Here is a 17,624-nt window from a genome sequence, read left to right on the forward strand (position 1 = left end):
TACATTAGAGGTAGAACGAATTTTTAATAACTATACAAATCACGACCAATCAGTGCACATGCGCAGTATAACATATTTGGTGTAGATTTGTGTGGACATTGTCGGACGCTGTACGCATTATAAAACGTGTTTAATTGTATTAATGAAATGCCGCCAATTTCTAGTAACGTATTGTAATAGTATTTATATAAAGAATATAGAGTTAGAATTATGATTGACGTATCGTGCAATTTATAGTAGTTGCATAAGTGTATAGAAATAAGAATTTTGTTGTCTGACCGGCATATCTTTTTATAGGTTAGACACGTGCTTACTCGTACGATTCCGTACCGTATAATCTTGATTTAAAAATTAATTATACTTTATTTTTGTAGTAATCGTAACATAGAAAAATGTTTCGAGGTCGCGGCGGCGGTGGTGGTGGTGGTGGTGGTGGCGGCGGCGGCGGTGGTGGATTTGGAAGAGGTGGAGGCGGTGGTGGATTTCGTGGTGGAAGAGGCGGAGGAGGTTTTCGCGGAGGTCGTGGAGGCGGTGGATTTGATAGAGGTGGAAGAGGGTAATTATTATATTTATTTATTCCATGAAGACGTGTAAACCGTTCTAACAATTTTTACATTCTATATAAACATGGATAATATTTCATACATTAAAGGTACGACCAGGGTCCACCAGAAGAAGTAACACCTTTGGGTCATTTTACATGGACAGTCCAAGATGATCTTGTTGCTAAAGTAGACATAGAACAAGTGCCTTTCTTTAATGCTCCCATTTATACAGAAAATAAACAGCAAGTTGGAAAAATAGATGAAATATTTGGTAATATTAGAGATTATTATGTTTCTATAAAGCTATCGGAAAATATAAGAGCATCTAGTTTCCAAAAGGATGTAAAGGTATGACACTTTTTATGTGTGTAAATTGAATTTAACAATAATAGTATTATTAATAACTATTGTTTTATTTTATTTCAGCTTTTTATAGATCCTGCAAAATTATTACCTTTACAAAGGTTTTTGCCTAAAGCTCCTGGAGAACATAAAAAAGGAGGTGGCATTGGTGGTAGAGGAATGAAGAGAGGTGGGGGTGGACGTGGTGGTCGTGTTGGAGGAGGAAGACCATCATTTGGACGTGGAGGTTTTGGAGGTAGAGGAGGCGGCGGAGGTCGCGGAGGAGGAGGAGGAGGAGGTGGTCGCGGCGGCGGCGGAGGAGGTTTTCGACGTAACGATTCTGGTAGAGGTCGTGGAAGGGGAAAATGGTAGATAATTGAAAGTTCAAATGAATTTTTATATAAAGACAATATCGAGTAATAAGAATACGTTACTTTCATTAAGGAGACAAAACTATGAATAATTGTATGTATTATTTCAAAGGCAAATATAATTGAAGTAATACTCGATTTATTTTCATCAATAGTTTCTTAAATAATATTTATAATCCATATTTCTGCAATTACATTTATAATATAAAAACGTTCATGTTTTATATACAAATATTAAACATATTTCATAAGAAAATAATGTTCCTATTTTTACACTTCATCAAATTTAATATGTTTTCCAAGTTCCTTCTCTGCTTTTTTTAATAGCTTAGTCCTTCCTCTCTGTTTGGTTTTTACCTTTTTACCCAACTTTTCTTCTCTATCATATGTGATTTTGTTCCAATACAATTTTTCTTCTTCGCCTGTACAAAAAATAATTAGTGATCAAATTATGTTCATGAAATAAATGTGTACAATATTCTTACCATCTAATACTGTTGTGTGTTGTCCTTCACTAGATTTTTGTGCAAACGTTTGCGCAGCATCAGTTGTGTCGAATCTCACATAAACAAGGAAAGAACCTTCTTTAACATCTACGTATTTTATGCAATTATTCCCTTTTAATTCCATCTGAAATAATTTGAATACGTTAATAAATTGCATTTTGTTTTTCTTAGTTATCACTAATTACGACATACCTTAAATTTTTTTGGATCTGTACATGGCGTATCCAATTTAATCTTAACTATAACTCCAGGAGCAAATGTGAAACGTGGCGTATTTTCATTGTTTTCTTTGGTCACCTTTTCTTTTTCATCGTTTTCTTCTTTCTCTGGTTTAATTTTTTCATAATTACACCATTGATTCCATCTTGTTTTTCTCAAATGTTGTTTGAGTTGCTTCATTTTACTTCTCTGTAATTCTAAGTATTTATTTCTAAGATGTTTCCAGTCTTTTTTAGCTATCACTTGTAGTTGCATATTGTAACCAATGTCCTCTGCTTTGCTTCGCCTTTTACGTTTTCTCTTCTTTTTTTTCTCGCTTGTATCCTCTTGTTCCTCAATAGCTACAATTGTACTATCTTCGGTTATCATTTGTTCACTATCATCACCATTATCCAATGTTTGTTCCTCGTTTGTAGATATACTTTCCTCTTGTTTAATCAACTTTGTTGGTGTAATATCTAAAGAAATATCACTTTGGTTTTCATTGCTACATATATCAGTAGCAGATTTCGAACTTTTTTTTCTGGATTTTGCTATTACTTCAGCATCTATTTGATTTTCCATACCGTCTGTTTGTAACAATTCTGTATCCTTGTGCTTCCTTTTTCTTGCCTTCTTTTTACCTTCATTTTCATGAAACTCTGAAGTATTGTTTACAGTTACATGTTCTTTCTCATAGTTTTCAACATTTTGCAAATCTTCAGTATTAGCAGTATTTGTTGTATATATGTTGTTTTCACTTGAATTTATTATTCTTTTCTTCTGTATCACATTTTTGTCATCACTATCAAAAGTAGTAATGCTTAAAAGTTCATTGGGAGCAGTGTGTAAAGGCAATAAACATCCTTTCTTCTGAAAAGCCTACAAAATCAAGTAAGCAGTTAATTCAATGATACAAAACAACTAAAATCAAAGTATTCTATTTTGAAATTAATTCATTTCTTTTTACCTTAAGACATTTCTTAACACTGTCTGGTGTATCAAATTCCACAAATGCAAAACCTTTTATCTTTTTATTATGCCTGTACCGTGGTAATGAAACATACACCACCAGACCATACTGAGAAAATAATGACTTCAATATCTCGTGATCTGTATCTGGTGGTAAATTTTGTACATAAACTGTGCAGTCATCAGTATTTTCTTTTGGTACTATTGGTGTTATACGATGAACCTTTGTTCCGTTTTCAGACAATGATAACATTGTCGATGCTTGTAGAGCTTTGGTTATTCTGTTTACATCTGTAGTTAATTCTTGAATTTTATTAAATCTGAGAAATACGTTTAAGTCAATATCTGAAAAATGTTAAAAAACAAGAGAAATTATAAAGAAGTTCTTAGTATGATAAAAATAAAATAAAGTTTAATTTTCTTACATGGGTTTTGTTGAATTAAATTACTTAAAAATCGATCTTTACTTAAATTTGCATCGCTAAAATAAAATTCTATTTGTGCAAGTATTGCAGCATGTAATGCTTTTTTTCTAAGTCTGGGTTTCCCTCGTGAAATACTTGTGACATTATTTACTGTCTCTACTGTTTCTAACTTTTGCACTTGAGGAACAGGAATTCTCTCTGAGTCTAGTTCCATATCTGATTGCTGTTCTTCCATCACCATTGTTACTCACAAATTTATGAAGGTAACGTTAAACAAATCTGTATGACTTCATTCACTATTCAATACCTACAAATTTATTCCCAATTAAAATGTAATTTTAACTGGACACTTTGAACTTATTTTTAATATGGGAACATTCCTAACAAACGGACCGTTTACCAATCAACAGTCACTTGTTTCTACCTGTGAACCTGTCAAAATATACTTAACCTTACTTTTTTACTGTAACTTTCTGACAAGTTTAAACAAAATAATGAATTTCTGCAAATTATGAAATGCATATTAATAATGTACTGAATTAGGTGAATCGAATGACGTATAAATCACCCCGATCGGTGAACTGTCCGTTCGCTAGGAATATACCAACAAGATATTTAATTATTTTACTTTGATTATGGTAATTAGTTCATGTGTACCTTCGTGGGTCGAAAAGAAAAAATGCCTTGGCAGTCGAGATTCCAATTTGGAGGTGCCAGAAGTGCACCGAAGGTGCTCTCTCACACTATGTCAGGTCACACGTACGTGAGCTTGTAGAATTTGGAAAGCGACAAAGGAAGACTGACACATGCTCTCTCTCTCTCTCTCTCTCTCGATTCTCGGAAGCCTAACTGAAATAATGTCGTGGAATAGTTTGCTATTTTCAACGCTAGATGGCGCTTATTTACCGACCTCCAGCCCCCTGGTGTTAAAACGCCCAAGTTTGTCGTGGAATAGTTCGCTATTTCCAACGCTAGATGGCGCTTATTTACCGACCTCCAGCCCCCTGGTGCTAAAACGCCCAAGTTTGTCGTGGAATAGTTCACTATTGTCAACGCTAGATGGCGCTTATTTACCGACCTCAAGCCCCCTGGTGCTAAAACGCCCAAGTTTGTCGTGGAATAGTTCGTATTGTCCACGCTAGATGGATTTCTCGACAAACTTGGGCGTTTTAGCACCAGGGGGCTCGAGGTCGGTAAATAAGCGCCATCTATCGTTGAAAATAGCTAATTATTTCACGACAAACTTGGGCGTTTTAGCACCAGGGGGCTTGAGGTCGATAAAATAAGCGCCATCTAGCGTTGAAAATAGCAAACTATTCCACGACAAACTTGGGCGTTTTGTCATCCGGCTTTTCAAAGTGTCCAGAACATTTCCAAAATGCTGGCGGTCTTGCGAAGAGGTGGCATGTATCTTATAGCTAAGGGAACAATAGGGAGTGGAAAAGAAAGGTAAAAATGATGAGAACACATAGAATTCCTTAAATTATATCATTTATTGCCATAGATTTGCATTACATGAAGCTTTAAACATATACAATCTTGTCAGTAGTTGTCAACGAAGGTCAGCAGTGGCCAGCAGAGGCCAACGGAGGCTGGCAGAAGTCAGTAGTTTCGTTATACGTTGTTAGAAATATAAGCGATGATCAGCAATGGTCAGCAGAGGCCTGTAGGAAAATTCAAAAGTACTTAAAGTATTGTGATTTTGAAAAATCGTACTAATAATATACATATGTACGTTCATACACAGGAATAATAAAAAAAAAATTTCTTTTTTTTCAATATTTAAAATATGACGGCCGGGGGGGGGGACAGTTCAGTTGTTAAGAGCGAGAAGGCAAGTGTGAGCCTTTCTCTCTCGACTCCCACGAGGCGGTACGAAATTACTTCGGGTATCTTCGGAGAATCGAGAGAGAGAGCATGTGTCAGTTTGCCTTTGTCGACTTTCCGAAACTCCACGAGCTCACGTATGCATACCTGGCATGTGTGAGTAGTGCACCGAGTGCTGAGTCTGGCATCTCGGTCTCTGGAGTGTATTTGGGCGACCACTCCTACAAGTCATGAAATCTTTTCAAAGGTGCATTTAACGGGCCCAAAGTTTATTTTTATTTTCTCACGAAACGTTGTATTAACAGTTTTAATGCATAGGTGTGAATCAGTGGCGATCGTTCGTGATATGTGGATTTGATTGGAAAAAAAAAAACATAATTAATCCTGCGAGGTAAGCGAGAATGAAATGCCAGTGGGTGAACGCGTATTTTGGGCGTTGACCGCAGATTTTGCTCGCGATTAATGGCCAAACAGTTTCTCGGCATTCTTTTTATGAAGAAATGACAGCTCTTGTTGTTTGCAAATAATCGTGAACGTTTCAGTCGTTATATGTTGTAGAAAATGTGGATCTGTATTTTGGCGTTAACCTTTGCTTACGGGAACGGTCAGTTCTCGCAAGAGCCAAATGAATCGACGCGTTCTCCGTGGAGTCGATTCGATGACAGAGAACAAAGTGGATTCGGATCACGAAATCTTGGAAATCCAAGTGACAGTATTATAATAAAAGAAGCGTAAGTTTCATAAATGTTGTTTAATTAAGAAAAATGACTTGAAAGTTTGATCTCGGTATGAATCATCGAGCTAGTTTACACCGAGCGTTTAATACTTTAACCAGTAAATTTTTGTTGAACGTGGCTAGAGAGTAGGCTTTATTTGGCAATAAACACTAATTTTTATTACATGTTTTGATAGTAATATCTGTAAATAATACTGTATATAGATAATAATATATACAATGACTGACCAAAGTATTCGAACGATCGTTATTGAAATTAAAAAAAATAATAATATACATGTTAGACAACCAAGACAATACCTGCAACTTTAAAATGTTTATAATTTTATTTATAGTACATATTTTGTGGTTGCATCCCGAATGGTAAGACCTGGTAAAACCTACCGGGTGGCTGTAAATGTCTTATATAGCCCACTACCAATGACAGTGCACGCATCCATTCAAAGAAATGGTGCAGAAATTGCTGCAGACTATCAAGAAGTGAAAGAAGGAATACCGGAAACCCTACTGATGAGGATGCCATCCACTTCGGTCGGAGGAGAATATAAACTAAGGGTAGAAGGAATGTACAACAGTTTAACCGGTGGTCAGGCATTTGTAAATGAGACTAAACTCACATTCTCTCAAAGATCAATGACTATTTTTATTCAATTGGACAAGCCTGTGTATATGCAGGGAGAAACTATACGATTCAGGACTATACCCATAAATACTGAACTTAAAGCATTCAATAATCCTATTGATGTATACATGTTAGATCCACATAGGAGAATAATGAGACGTTGGTTGAGTAGACAAAGTAACTTGGGAACAGTGTCCCTGTCCTATCAGCTCTCTGATCAGCCTGTTTACGGAGAGTGGATTATACAGGTAATAGCGCAAGGTCAAGTGGAAGAAAAGACATTTGTGATAGAGGAATATTATCAGACACGCTTCGAAGTGAACGTTACGATGCCGGCATTTTTCTTCGATAACGATCCTTACATATCCGGTACGGTTCAAGCAAATTATACCAGTGGTGCACCGGTCAGAGGGAACTTGACCCTGAAAGCGAGCTTTAGATTTGTAGATAAAACGCGGCCAGAAGTTGCTACCGAATCAATCGAAAGGTATTTTTACTTCGACGAATATTATCCGTCTTGGTTAAAAATATCATCGCTTTACGAAGATAAAGTACCCGTTTTGAGATTTTTCAACGGAACGTACCATTTTCGATATCCGATGTCGGAGCTATTGACTTTCGCACCTTCCGCGACCGGTGTGGAAATTACCGTGATCGCTACCGTTGGGGAAAGGTTTTTGGAAGAGGTAATTACAGGATATTCGACGGCTCGAATTTTTAATTCTACATCAAAAATTCGATTTTTAGGCGGTTCGCCGCAAATCTTTAAACCGTCGATGCCATTTTCTATAAATTTAGTGGCATCGTTTCACGACAATTCTGCATTAAGATATACGCAACTGAAGGGAGCAACGGTGGAGATCCGTGCAGACATCGAAATGAAAACAGGTGGTCGTAGAACCATGGAGACTCGAATTTTAAAAGCATCCGCGGATAATGCGGCTGTCTGGTCCACAAAGATCGATCTGAGGAAGCAATTAGGGCTCGAACAGAATACAGATCAGGCCCAATACATTTTGAACGATATCGCTTCTATGAAAGTTTACGCTTTTTTCACAGATGGGGAAGGAGCTAAAGCACAAACGGAGCTGTTACTGTTAGCCCACGAATCCCCAAATCAACAACATATTAAAATTTCAACATCTACGGAAAAGCCTAAAGTTGGAGAATACATGGTGTTTCACGTTCAAACAAATTTCTATATCGATACATTTAACTATATTATCATGGCAAAGGGTATCATACTTTTAACCGGGCAAGATAACATGCAACACAACATAAAAACGTTTGCTGTTCCTCTCAGTGCAGAGATGGCTCCCGTTTCAACTATTGTGGTATATCATATCGGTCAGTATGCTAATGTTGTCGTGGACTCGCTAACATTTTCTGTGAACGGTATTTCGCGTAACAATTTCACCGTATACATTAACGATAAAAAAGCGAGAACAGGTGAAAATGTTGAAGTAGCTATTTACGGAGAACCAGGAGCATACGTTGCTCTGTCGGGTATAGATCGATCTTTCTTCACTATGCAAGCTGGAAACGAAATAACGTACTCTAATGTAATTACGAAAATGGCACATTTCGACGAAGCAACAAATGGCACGCATTCTCATACTTGGTTGTACCACGATGGTGATCCGGACGAAGTTGTCTACTATCCGTCTTCGACGTTTGGCATAGATGCAAACAGAACTTTCGAATATATTGGATTAATTGTTTTTACAGATGCCTTTGTTTACCGAAGGCCAGATAATTGTAATCAGACTCAAGGATACGGTGAATGCCTTTCCGGAAGGTGTTACAGATTAGACAAAAAATGTGACGGGATATTCGATTGCGAAGATGGGACGGACGAAGCGGTTTGCGAATATAGAAATGCCACCGAAATAGCGTTGTTCAGAAAGTGGAGATCCAACAGAGTACAGAGACAGTACGAAAACGTCTGGTTATGGAAAGACATTAACATCGGCCCTCACGGGAGATATATTTTTAATATAGACGTACCACGAAGACCGGTTCATTGGATGGTGACGGCGTTCAGTATGTCGCCGAGTATGGGTTTTGGTATGTTGCCAAAAGCGCTCGAATATATGGGTGTCTTACCGTTTTATATAAACGTGGAAATGCCTACTCATAGTCGGCAAGGCGAACAAATCGGTATTCGAGTTTCCATTTTCAATTACTTGTGCCACAACATTGAAGCAATAGTAGTCTTGGCTGGTTCTAACGATTATAAATTCGTTCACGTCGAAGACAACGGCATCGTACAATCGTACAAACCTCGTACGTCGTTTGGCGAACATCAATTTTTCATTTGGATTCCCGCGCAGGATGCTGCTATCGTCTACTTGCCTATTGTACCTGTTAGACTCGGAGACATCAAAGTACACATTTACGCCACGACTGTAATAGGAAGAGATTCGGTTACCCGTAATTTGCACGTAGAAGCCGATGGTGTTCCACAGTACCGTCATCAGTCTATTCTACTTGATCTGAGCAATCGTGCCTACGTATTCCAGTACATGCATGTTAACGTCACGGAAACTCCGATCATACCGTACGACGAAAATCGCTATTACGTGTTTGGATCGAACAAGGCGGTGATAAGCGTAGTCGGGGACGTTGTCGGTCCAATTTTTCCAACGATGCCCGTCAATGCTACCAGTCTCATAAATCTTCCTATGGATTGTGCCGAACAAAATATGTTCAGTTTTGCGGCCAACTTGTACACGATACTATACATGCGTTTGGTAAACCAACGTAACAGAACACAGGAGAAGGAAAGCTTTTATTACATGAATATCGGCTACCAACGACAACTTTCGTTCATGAATCCCGATGGTTCCTTCAGTTTATTCCGTAGCGACTGGAACCAGTCCGCGCCTAGCGTTTGGTTGACGGCGTATTGCGCTCGTATTTTGCAAGAAGCTCGTTTCTACGAATGGGAGAACTATTTGTACATAGATCCCGAGGTAATAGCTCAGGCTGTGTCTTGGTTACTAAGACATCAAACGACCGACGGATCGTTTTACGAAGTTACGTGGCTGCCAGATCGAAAAATGAACAGCTCTCTAAATTACGTGGATGACATAATAGTACACAGGAACATTAGCCTCACGGCTCACGTTCTCATTACGTTGCAAAGCGTAAAAGATTTGCCCGAGGGTTTGGGAACCCAGGTCGCTGTAAGCGCTGCTAATGCGGTCAAGTGGTTGGAAAGAAATTTGAAGCTTTTAGAAGATCGCGGAAACCCTTATGAAATAGCAATAGTATCGTATGCTCTGCTGTTGGCAAAAGCTTCTATCGCTGGCCAGGCTTTCAATATCTTGACCAGACACGCGCGCAGAGAAGGAGGTTTGACTTACTGGGGAAGAGAACAAGTGCCCCTTCCTCCTTACAAGCTGGAAAATCAGAAACCATTCCTTCTGCCGCGTTTACCATACAAATATGACTCCGAGAATATCGAAACCACCGCGTATGCGCTTCTGGTGCATGTTGCGCGACAAGAAACAATGATAGAACCTATAGTAAAATGGTTGAACGCGCAGAGACTAACGGACGGTGGTTGGGCTTCTACTCAAGACACTGCATGGGCATTGAAAGCTTTAATGGATTACACGGTTAGATCGAGAATCAGAGACGTTAGCTCTTTGGCTGTGACCATAGAAGCTACAGCACTCCCAGGACAAACTAAAACGTTGTATGTTAACGATAATAATCTGGCAAGGCTTCAAACGATAGATATACCAGAAGCATGGGGAACGGTCAAAGTACAAGCAAAAGGTGCTGGATATGCGATTCTGCAAATGTCCGTACAATACAACGTAGACATTGCCAAATTCCAAACCCAACCACCGATCAAAGCCTTCGATTTGGTCACCAGAGCAAACTTCCATGGCAGAAATCAGTCTCACATTTCGTACCTCAGTTGTCAGAGGTAAAATATTTATTTCCGCGTTGTTGTCTCCTCTTTTTTCTTTCGGAGTCTATTATCTATTTAATTTTTTTAACAGGTGGATGAATATAAACGAGTCTTCGCGTTCCGGAATGGCAGTGTTGGACGTAGCCATACCAACGGGTTACATAATCCAACAGCAAACCTTGGATAGGTATATTCTCTCGAGACAAGTGAGAAATCTTCAAAGGGCAAGGTTCCAAGAAAAGAAGATTCTCTTTTACTTTGATTATCTCGATCAAGAGGAAACATGCGTGAACTTTACGATAGAGAGATGGTATCCGGTTGCAAATATGTCACGGTACCTTCCTATCAGAGTCTACGATTATTATTCGCCAGGTACTTATACGCCATTATGCGTACATTAATGCACGATTAACTTTACACGATTCATCCCTCCCCAAAATTGCAAATCCCATCCAACTTGATTGATTTGTTAAATTATTTTCAGAACGATTCAACGAAACGATATTTGATGCTCTCTCCACGTACACGTTGAACATATGTGAGGTTTGCGGCAGCTCTCAGTGTCCATATTGTCCGATTTATAATATTGCCACACTGTTTGCCAAGCCAACGAGTTTCCTGATCATGGTTTCTCTTCTGGTTGTCGTGACGAGATATTTTCGAACACAGGAGTTTAGCGTTGGTTAGTCTCGACACTTAATATTACGTACAAATTTTTAAACGAAAGAGAGGAAACAACGCTTCTGTTTCGTGCTTTACGTTTTATACAACATTGCCATGTTTTCTCTACTCTTCTCTACTTACTTCATTCCATAATACCGTCCGTAAATTTATTAAAGAACACACAAGTATTACTATTACGACAGAAGAATTACTTACTAATCGCGGATTAAATATTTTGGTGCATAGCTGGAACAGTATCTGCATATAATACAGATAGTAATACAAGTTTTCCAAAGTTCCAGCTAATTTTACTTCGTACTTTGTTCTTTTTGTAACGTTCTATCGACCTAGTTACGAGATAAATCCGTCCATTTATTATTTGTTATAATGTATATCGAAAATTTTATATTCAGCGCATATATGTACAACTTGAGCGCAATTTGATGAGATCTATGTGATCCGAAATGCATATTTTTTATACATCTTTTAAAACTAAAGCGTCTAATATTTTATGTAATTTAATGTTGTTAGTCGATGAGGTATCGATTTGTTCAATGTTTTCACCGTTTAATAATTGAATACCATTTATGCAGTTACAGCAATGTGTTCTAGGAGGCAAAGAATCTCAAGTACAAATGAAATTTAGTCGTGGTCGAGTTTCTCGCAATAAGCGTGTCACACCAAAAAGAAAAACTTTTTATAGTTCTTCTTAGTAGTAAAGAATGAAAAGAATATTTAAAAGCATCTAAAATAGAGTACATGGTAACTTGTAATAGTTTCACTTCCAAGTACTGGTAATGGTCTCATTGGAAACAACATTTTTTCTTATTTTCAACTTCAACTATATCTAATGTATACAACTTTACTTTTGTGAAGATCTTTCTGCAACTTTTCTTATCAATTTATGAAATTATGTTAAAATTCATCCGACACTAGAAAACAATAGAATGTTACTCTTATACGTTTTACATTTGTCAATTTTATAACTTGCAAAATTTTGCAGCTCATAAATTGTGCCTTGATGACGTTTCTTGAACAATTCACGAATCAAAGGATTTCGATTAGGAAAAGTTGCTATTGGTTCTGGTTGGTAATATGTAAATAGTAGGTTAGAAGGAATTCTCGACATTAATGTCGTTTTAGCGCATATTCGAATCACGTTTTGAAACGAACAAACGTGGAAAGTTACGAGGTATTCGTCCAAATGTGTTTGCCTCTACAAAGAGAATCTGTATTCTTTTGTATAGTGTGATTTGCCTGTTCGAACATCAAAGATCTATTTTAGTAAAGTAGCATTTATTCTAAGATTACAATATGAACTCTTAAGTAAGTTTTCTAGAATGTTATATGACTGATACTTTGAAAACGTGCGACAGAATTTTAGAAATTGAGATATCGGTTGTGATTTGTTTATTAAAAATGAAACTTAATATACTCAACATTTGCGTTAAGTATTGAATATGACTCAAATTAAGAAAATTTTTGATGTTTACTGGAAATTTTTCAAAGGAAACTTTGTCGCACAAACAGTATCGTAGCGCATATAGCGTTAATATACCGTCCTTAAAGAAGTCTGCTTTGTACTATTGTACTATTAATAATAACACCTTTAACTTGTGGACACGTACAGCAACAATTTTTAATAGAGATCACGGTTTTATACCTATGTTTAACACGTTGACTGTATGGTCGATCAAACGGCTCTTAAAAGTTTAAACAATTTTCGATACAACTAAACCCATCTTGAGTTTGAAAAATACAAACACCTCTGCAATTCCTTGGCGTGGCAGTCAATGTATCTTTTAGATACGCGTGAAACGGGGATCTCTAATTTTTATAATAAAATAACATATCTACGTGCATGTTAAATTATTCATAATCTTAAATCTTGTAAAAAGCTGATTCTCGCTCGTGCGAACCGTCCGAAAATATATTTAAACTATTAACGAGAGAGAGAAGCATTTAACGTGTGTTGAATATATTTTTAAGTTTTATAATCTTTATACGAATAAATAATAAAAATACTTTTAACAACCTTTTCTCGTTTGTAAATGACCATTTTACAGTAAACTTATATTTATTTAAACGTTACAAAGAAAAAGAGAAATGGGTAGGCAACGAGTAATTCAATATTTATAATTAAATGTAGTCAGATTAATCAATGTTAACATTTTGAGGTGTAATGTTTTCAAATGAACAGCTTCTATATGTTTGCATATGTTGTACCACTTTCAATATATTTTCCGAACGGCCATAAGCGTTTATGCACATGTTGGATAGGTTTGACTTAGAAAAACGACCCGTCAAATAAGTCAGAAGAACTAAGGACAAGTACTAGGATGAATGAGCCAAACACAGCTGTACATATTTTCGAAGCAATCATTAATATAGCAACATAGTCAGTCTTACAATAATAAGCCAAAAATACAATCTATATATCGAGCTTTCGGAGAACAGGCGAAAAATGTTTGTTTTCCTTCTCGAGTGCCCTATGGCGGAGCATATCCGGAAGGGTCAAAAGAACATTCCGGAGAGTAAAGAAAACACGTGCCCTTTCGCCTGGACCCCCAAGACGAATTTTACAATTTTACACATAATTATATGATGTATCACGTTGCGAAACTGTAGGTCCTGTTCTCCCACGATGCAGGTAGGTCTCGGTTAACAGAAAAATACGTAAAGGCGGGAAAAAAGATCGTACACGTTACCGCAGCATCTTTTCTATCCGGGGCAACGGAATGATATTATTGGTCCTATTATTGGTGAACCCTTCGTTCAATCGTAGTTAAATAATTTGTAATCTGCCGTTTGGTATCATCTTTTTTTTCTGTTTTTTCTTTTTTCTTTTTATACCCAGTTACTTCAGAAATTATACAACAAATTGTTGCATCGTAAAGGATACAATTTTTTCGACAAACAAATTGACCTTTGCTTATCGCGTTAATTACATTAGGTCAAGATTGCGTAAAATGATCTGTGTTCCTTTTGTAAGACGAGGGTTCGCTCGGAGTGCATATTTCTGAGAGCTTAAACATATCGAACAGTCTATTAAAATCAACCGATCTCTGCAATTCTACCGCTTGATCTTGCTTTAGGATGCGTTTGTAATTCGAGAAATAAGTACTGAAAGTGTTCTGAGCACAAATGTCAGTTTTCTCGATTTAAAAAAAAAAATGCAGGAACAAGTTGTAAACGTCGAACGGTGCAAAAATAATGTTAGCTTTGAACAAGATCGAGAGGTAAAGATTTGAAAGTGCGTGTCTGTAACTAAGGCCCGGCTGCTAGAAATGCAAAAAGATCGTTGGATCGATTGTTTTATAACGAGCTGCTGTGTTGTTTCATGTGACAATTTAAAGCAGTTCTGTACACAAGGCAGCTAAACAGTTTCCCTCGTTCTTTATTTCTGTTACCATAATATGAGTAATGCTGGCCAATAACCATGTGTTTATATACAAGGTGTTCACATTGCTTAAACATCTTTCATCGAAATAACTGGAATAATTTGGGATTATTTTTTATAAGAAATGCGTTGGTTTAAAATCGTTCCAATAATCATAGCATTTCTTGTAAAAAAAAAATAATGAAATTCTTTTTTATGCCATTCATTCCCAAGAATGTTATAGATAATAGTGATGCAAACACCCTGCATGTGTGCATCCGTATAGCGCAATACAGTACACACTTTGGCAATAGTTATTTGACAAGATTAACTAATTTGGAATGTCCCGCTAAATCTTTGAACGCCGGATATTAATTACAGACATTCCAGGACGTTGATACAATATTCCGGACCTAAACCAATAATCAGGATAGGGAAAACGATCGATACAAATATATAGATATATTATAATATAATAGAGTTATTTGATGAAACATTTAAAGCCTTACATAAAATATACAATATGATGTGTATCGTCGTGTGTATATGAATAAACGTGTACCATGTTTTTTTTTTTCTCGCGTAGAGAGATTACGTCGTGTCGAACTTAATTTATTTTTAGCTGTACTCTTACATGTTTAAAAGATGTCTCAAAATATGTAGCCACAGTCAACCTTTTTACTCCGCGGAGTTTATCTATTTTCCTACTCTTCTTTTTTTTTTGCATTGCCATTTCTCGTTTACAGAAATTGATATATATAAGTTCTTGATGAGATTGCAAGTACTCGTGGTACTTTTGGACTGAGAGACTCGATACGGCAGTAATAGTAGTTAATATAGTTAATAAATCTTATAGTTCTTACACCTTTTTTACGCGTCGACCAACAACGACTCTCGAAGACGACACGTCGTCGACTTACTTTAATTATTTACTCATTTATTTATATTTATATTTATATATAATATGTATAGCTCCCCCTCGTCCGCAACTTTTCGTTATAGTGATCTTTTATAATATAGATATATCGGTATACAGAGCTAGTATCAAATTCTAACAGAATCGAGCTACATAAAAATTGTTCCAACCGTTTCGGAGAGATATGCATTTCATTCTGCATCAACGCGCCGCTCTTTTCCGAGCCATTTTCATTCCGTTTCCATCTATTTCCTTTTTTTTTCTTTTCTTTTTCTTTTAAATCCTTCCTTCGCTTCATCGTTCGAGGTAAAATCTCGAGTTTCACCTAATAAGATGACGAGGATCGGCGACATCATCATTTTGTTTTTTTTTTTCTCTCAACACCATTAAAACATTCGTTCGTTCCGATTCAACAAATCAATTGCGCTAGCGTGTACCTCTCATGCAACCGTTCAGATCTGCACTCGACAATATAAATTAGAAAGATCGATTACAAATTGGTTTCATTTTGGAAGGTACTGCCATTGGAAGGTACTCGTTACGAATAGATTCTCAATTCTAGGACGATTATCAAAATGAGATTCATTCCCAGACATCAGTCTGAAAGAATTATCGTCAAAAGAAATAAAATTATTATTTTTCTTTTAAAACATTGAAAACGCTACCCTATTTTTATATAGAAAATTTTTAAAACTGACAAACGATCTATCGTAGTAACAGAGACGTATCGTTGGTAAATCGTTGCAAAAAGTTGTCGATTTTTCTCTTTCTAAACGTTCTCGCCGATTATGACCGGCGCTATGGCAGTAGCAATTATGATATATTTATCGATTGTACAGAATTTAGAAACACACGTATCTAAAATGATTCAAGCTACGTGGTGGTGTAGCGTTTCGTGACAATATTTCATAATAAAAAAGATGGGAATAAAAACATCGTTAATCAAAAGTAAAAAAGGAGACACGCGTAAATGAGTAATATACAGTCGCTTTTCCTTTCAGCTTTTAGGCGGGCACTCTCACTCTCTCACTCTTTCTATCGTTTCTCTACGCAATTCCCACCCTCAAAGCTCAATTAGATTACCATATTCTATTAAATTACAATAAATGGTACTATTATAGTAGTGTAAAATGTTACTGCATATATATGTATCGCAGCAGCGAATAGTAGTCAATGCGAGTAAATAAAGTAGCGATTTGCTGGCCAGCGCAGGATCGTTGGGCGGTTTTTGTCAATGTTTTTCCTCTTTTTCTTTTTTTTTTATCAATATTTCTGATAAGTACGAGTAGTCCAGTGGATGAAAATCGTTGAAAGAACACGTTAAAAAATAAAACCAATTCGCTACCTTTTGTCAGACTGCCCAACGAATCTGGCGTGCAACAAGCGTTCACTCTATGTGAAATCAATTCGTTTTGGTCAGTGTGAAAAAATAAAAATAATAGTTCTTTTATATTCTGTAAACTACTGTGGACCGCGTCGAAATTGATATTTGTATTTGGTTGTCGTTTGTTTGTATCTTTGTTTCCCTCTTGTTCGCACACGGGGGATGATTGTTACTCATTCTTTATTTTTTGTTTCTTTTTTTGTATTTCTTTCTTTCTTTCTTTCTTTTTCTTTTTTTTTATTTTTTTGCACCACTTTCACTCACGATTCCCTCGAACTCACAGCGCAAACAAACGAGAGGAGAACAGAAGCATGCAGATATTCTTTCTTGGAAGGAAACGAGCCATGTTTTACTAAATCCGATCGAGCTAAACGAATGCCCACTTCAACGAAACCAGACATTTTTTTAAAAAATTCATTAATTTCACTCGCGTAAAACGTCGCTCGATTCTTATTCCAGTTTGCCTTTCTTCGAAGAACAAGTTAAAATTCGTCATCTGCGTACGATGTTTCGGAGATCGTTTTAATAAATCGTTCGGATCAAATTCAATTTCCACGACGTGTGGCAACAATTGTAGATGATCCGTTTTTTTTTCTTTTTTTTTAATAATGAAGTAGTACTTATCTGAAAATCCTTGATCTTCGTGGAATATCAGTTTCGCTTTTTGCATTATATATATATTTATATGTAAATATATATACGCATAATCGAATCAGCTACTGCCGCTAATTCAGCTCGATTCCTTCTCTTTCGAATCTGAAAGCAAAGAAGTCAAATGGTAGTGGTTCCCTTCTTGTCGACATCTTGGACCTC

The 17,624-nt window shown here is 36.7% G+C and overlaps 4 protein-coding genes across 8 annotated transcripts in view; 2 read left to right on the plus strand and 2 right to left on the minus strand.

Moving 5' to 3' along the window:
• The first annotated feature begins 6 nt into the window (after nt 1-6).
• Nucleotides 7-1,442, plus strand: Gar1 (Gar1 ribonucleoprotein). The gene is made up of 4 exons (XM_076762527.1): nt 7-297; nt 375-556; nt 653-893; nt 972-1,442. Exons 2-4 carry the CDS (start codon nt 393-395, stop codon nt 1,257-1,259), a joined length of 693 nt encoding a protein of 230 aa, XP_076618642.1. The 5' UTR covers nt 7-297; nt 375-392; the 3' UTR covers nt 1,260-1,442.
• Larp7 (La related protein 7) lies at nt 1,378-4,145 on the minus strand. Of its 2 annotated transcripts, none has more exons than XM_076762524.1 (6): nt 4,017-4,145; nt 3,360-3,666; nt 2,933-3,279; nt 1,957-2,844; nt 1,744-1,888; nt 1,378-1,680 (listed from the first exon to the last, which is right to left on the minus strand). In XM_076762524.1, exons 2-6 carry the CDS (start codon nt 3,598-3,600, stop codon nt 1,529-1,531), a joined length of 1,773 nt encoding a protein of 590 aa, XP_076618639.1. In that variant the 5' UTR covers nt 3,601-3,666; nt 4,017-4,145; the 3' UTR covers nt 1,378-1,528. The 2 variants fall into 2 exon arrangements, with proteins under 2 accessions (XP_076618639.1, XP_076618640.1); XM_076762525.1 differs by lacking the exon at nt 4,017-4,145 and adding an exon at nt 3,988-4,009.
• Nucleotides 4,146-5,379: 1,234 nt separating this feature from the next.
• On the plus strand, nt 5,380-13,250 carry Mcr (macroglobulin complement-related). Of its 2 annotated transcripts, XM_076762811.1 has the most exons (6): nt 5,380-5,433; nt 5,505-5,577; nt 5,745-5,917; nt 6,258-10,484; nt 10,561-10,841; nt 10,954-13,250. In XM_076762811.1, exons 3-6 carry the CDS (start codon nt 5,748-5,750, stop codon nt 11,154-11,156), a joined length of 4,881 nt encoding a protein of 1,626 aa, XP_076618926.1. In that variant the 5' UTR covers nt 5,380-5,433; nt 5,505-5,577; nt 5,745-5,747; the 3' UTR covers nt 11,157-13,250. The 2 variants fall into 2 exon arrangements, with proteins under 2 accessions (XP_076618926.1, XP_076618925.1); XM_076762810.1 differs by having other exon boundaries at nt 5,386-5,577.
• Nucleotides 13,251-13,493: 243 nt separating this feature from the next.
• The window catches only part of LOC143340633 (synaptic vesicle membrane protein VAT-1 homolog-like), a 31,142-nt gene continuing 27,011 nt past the window's right edge, over nt 13,494-17,624 (minus strand). For 2 of the 3 annotated variants that reach the window (XM_076762812.1, XM_076762813.1), the window contains exon 7: nt 13,494-17,567. In XM_076762812.1, coding sequence (XP_076618927.1) covers nt 17,542-17,567 — 26 coding nt within the window. In that variant the 3' untranslated portion in view covers nt 13,494-17,541. The remainder of the gene's footprint in view (nt 17,568-17,624) is intronic. The other variant, XR_013079469.1, reaches the window with a different exon arrangement.

Source organism: Colletes latitarsis, chromosome 3 (assembly GCF_051014445.1).
Source record: "Colletes latitarsis isolate SP2378_abdomen chromosome 3, iyColLati1, whole genome shotgun sequence".
NCBI lineage: Eukaryota > Metazoa > Arthropoda > Insecta > Hymenoptera > Colletidae > Colletes > Colletes latitarsis.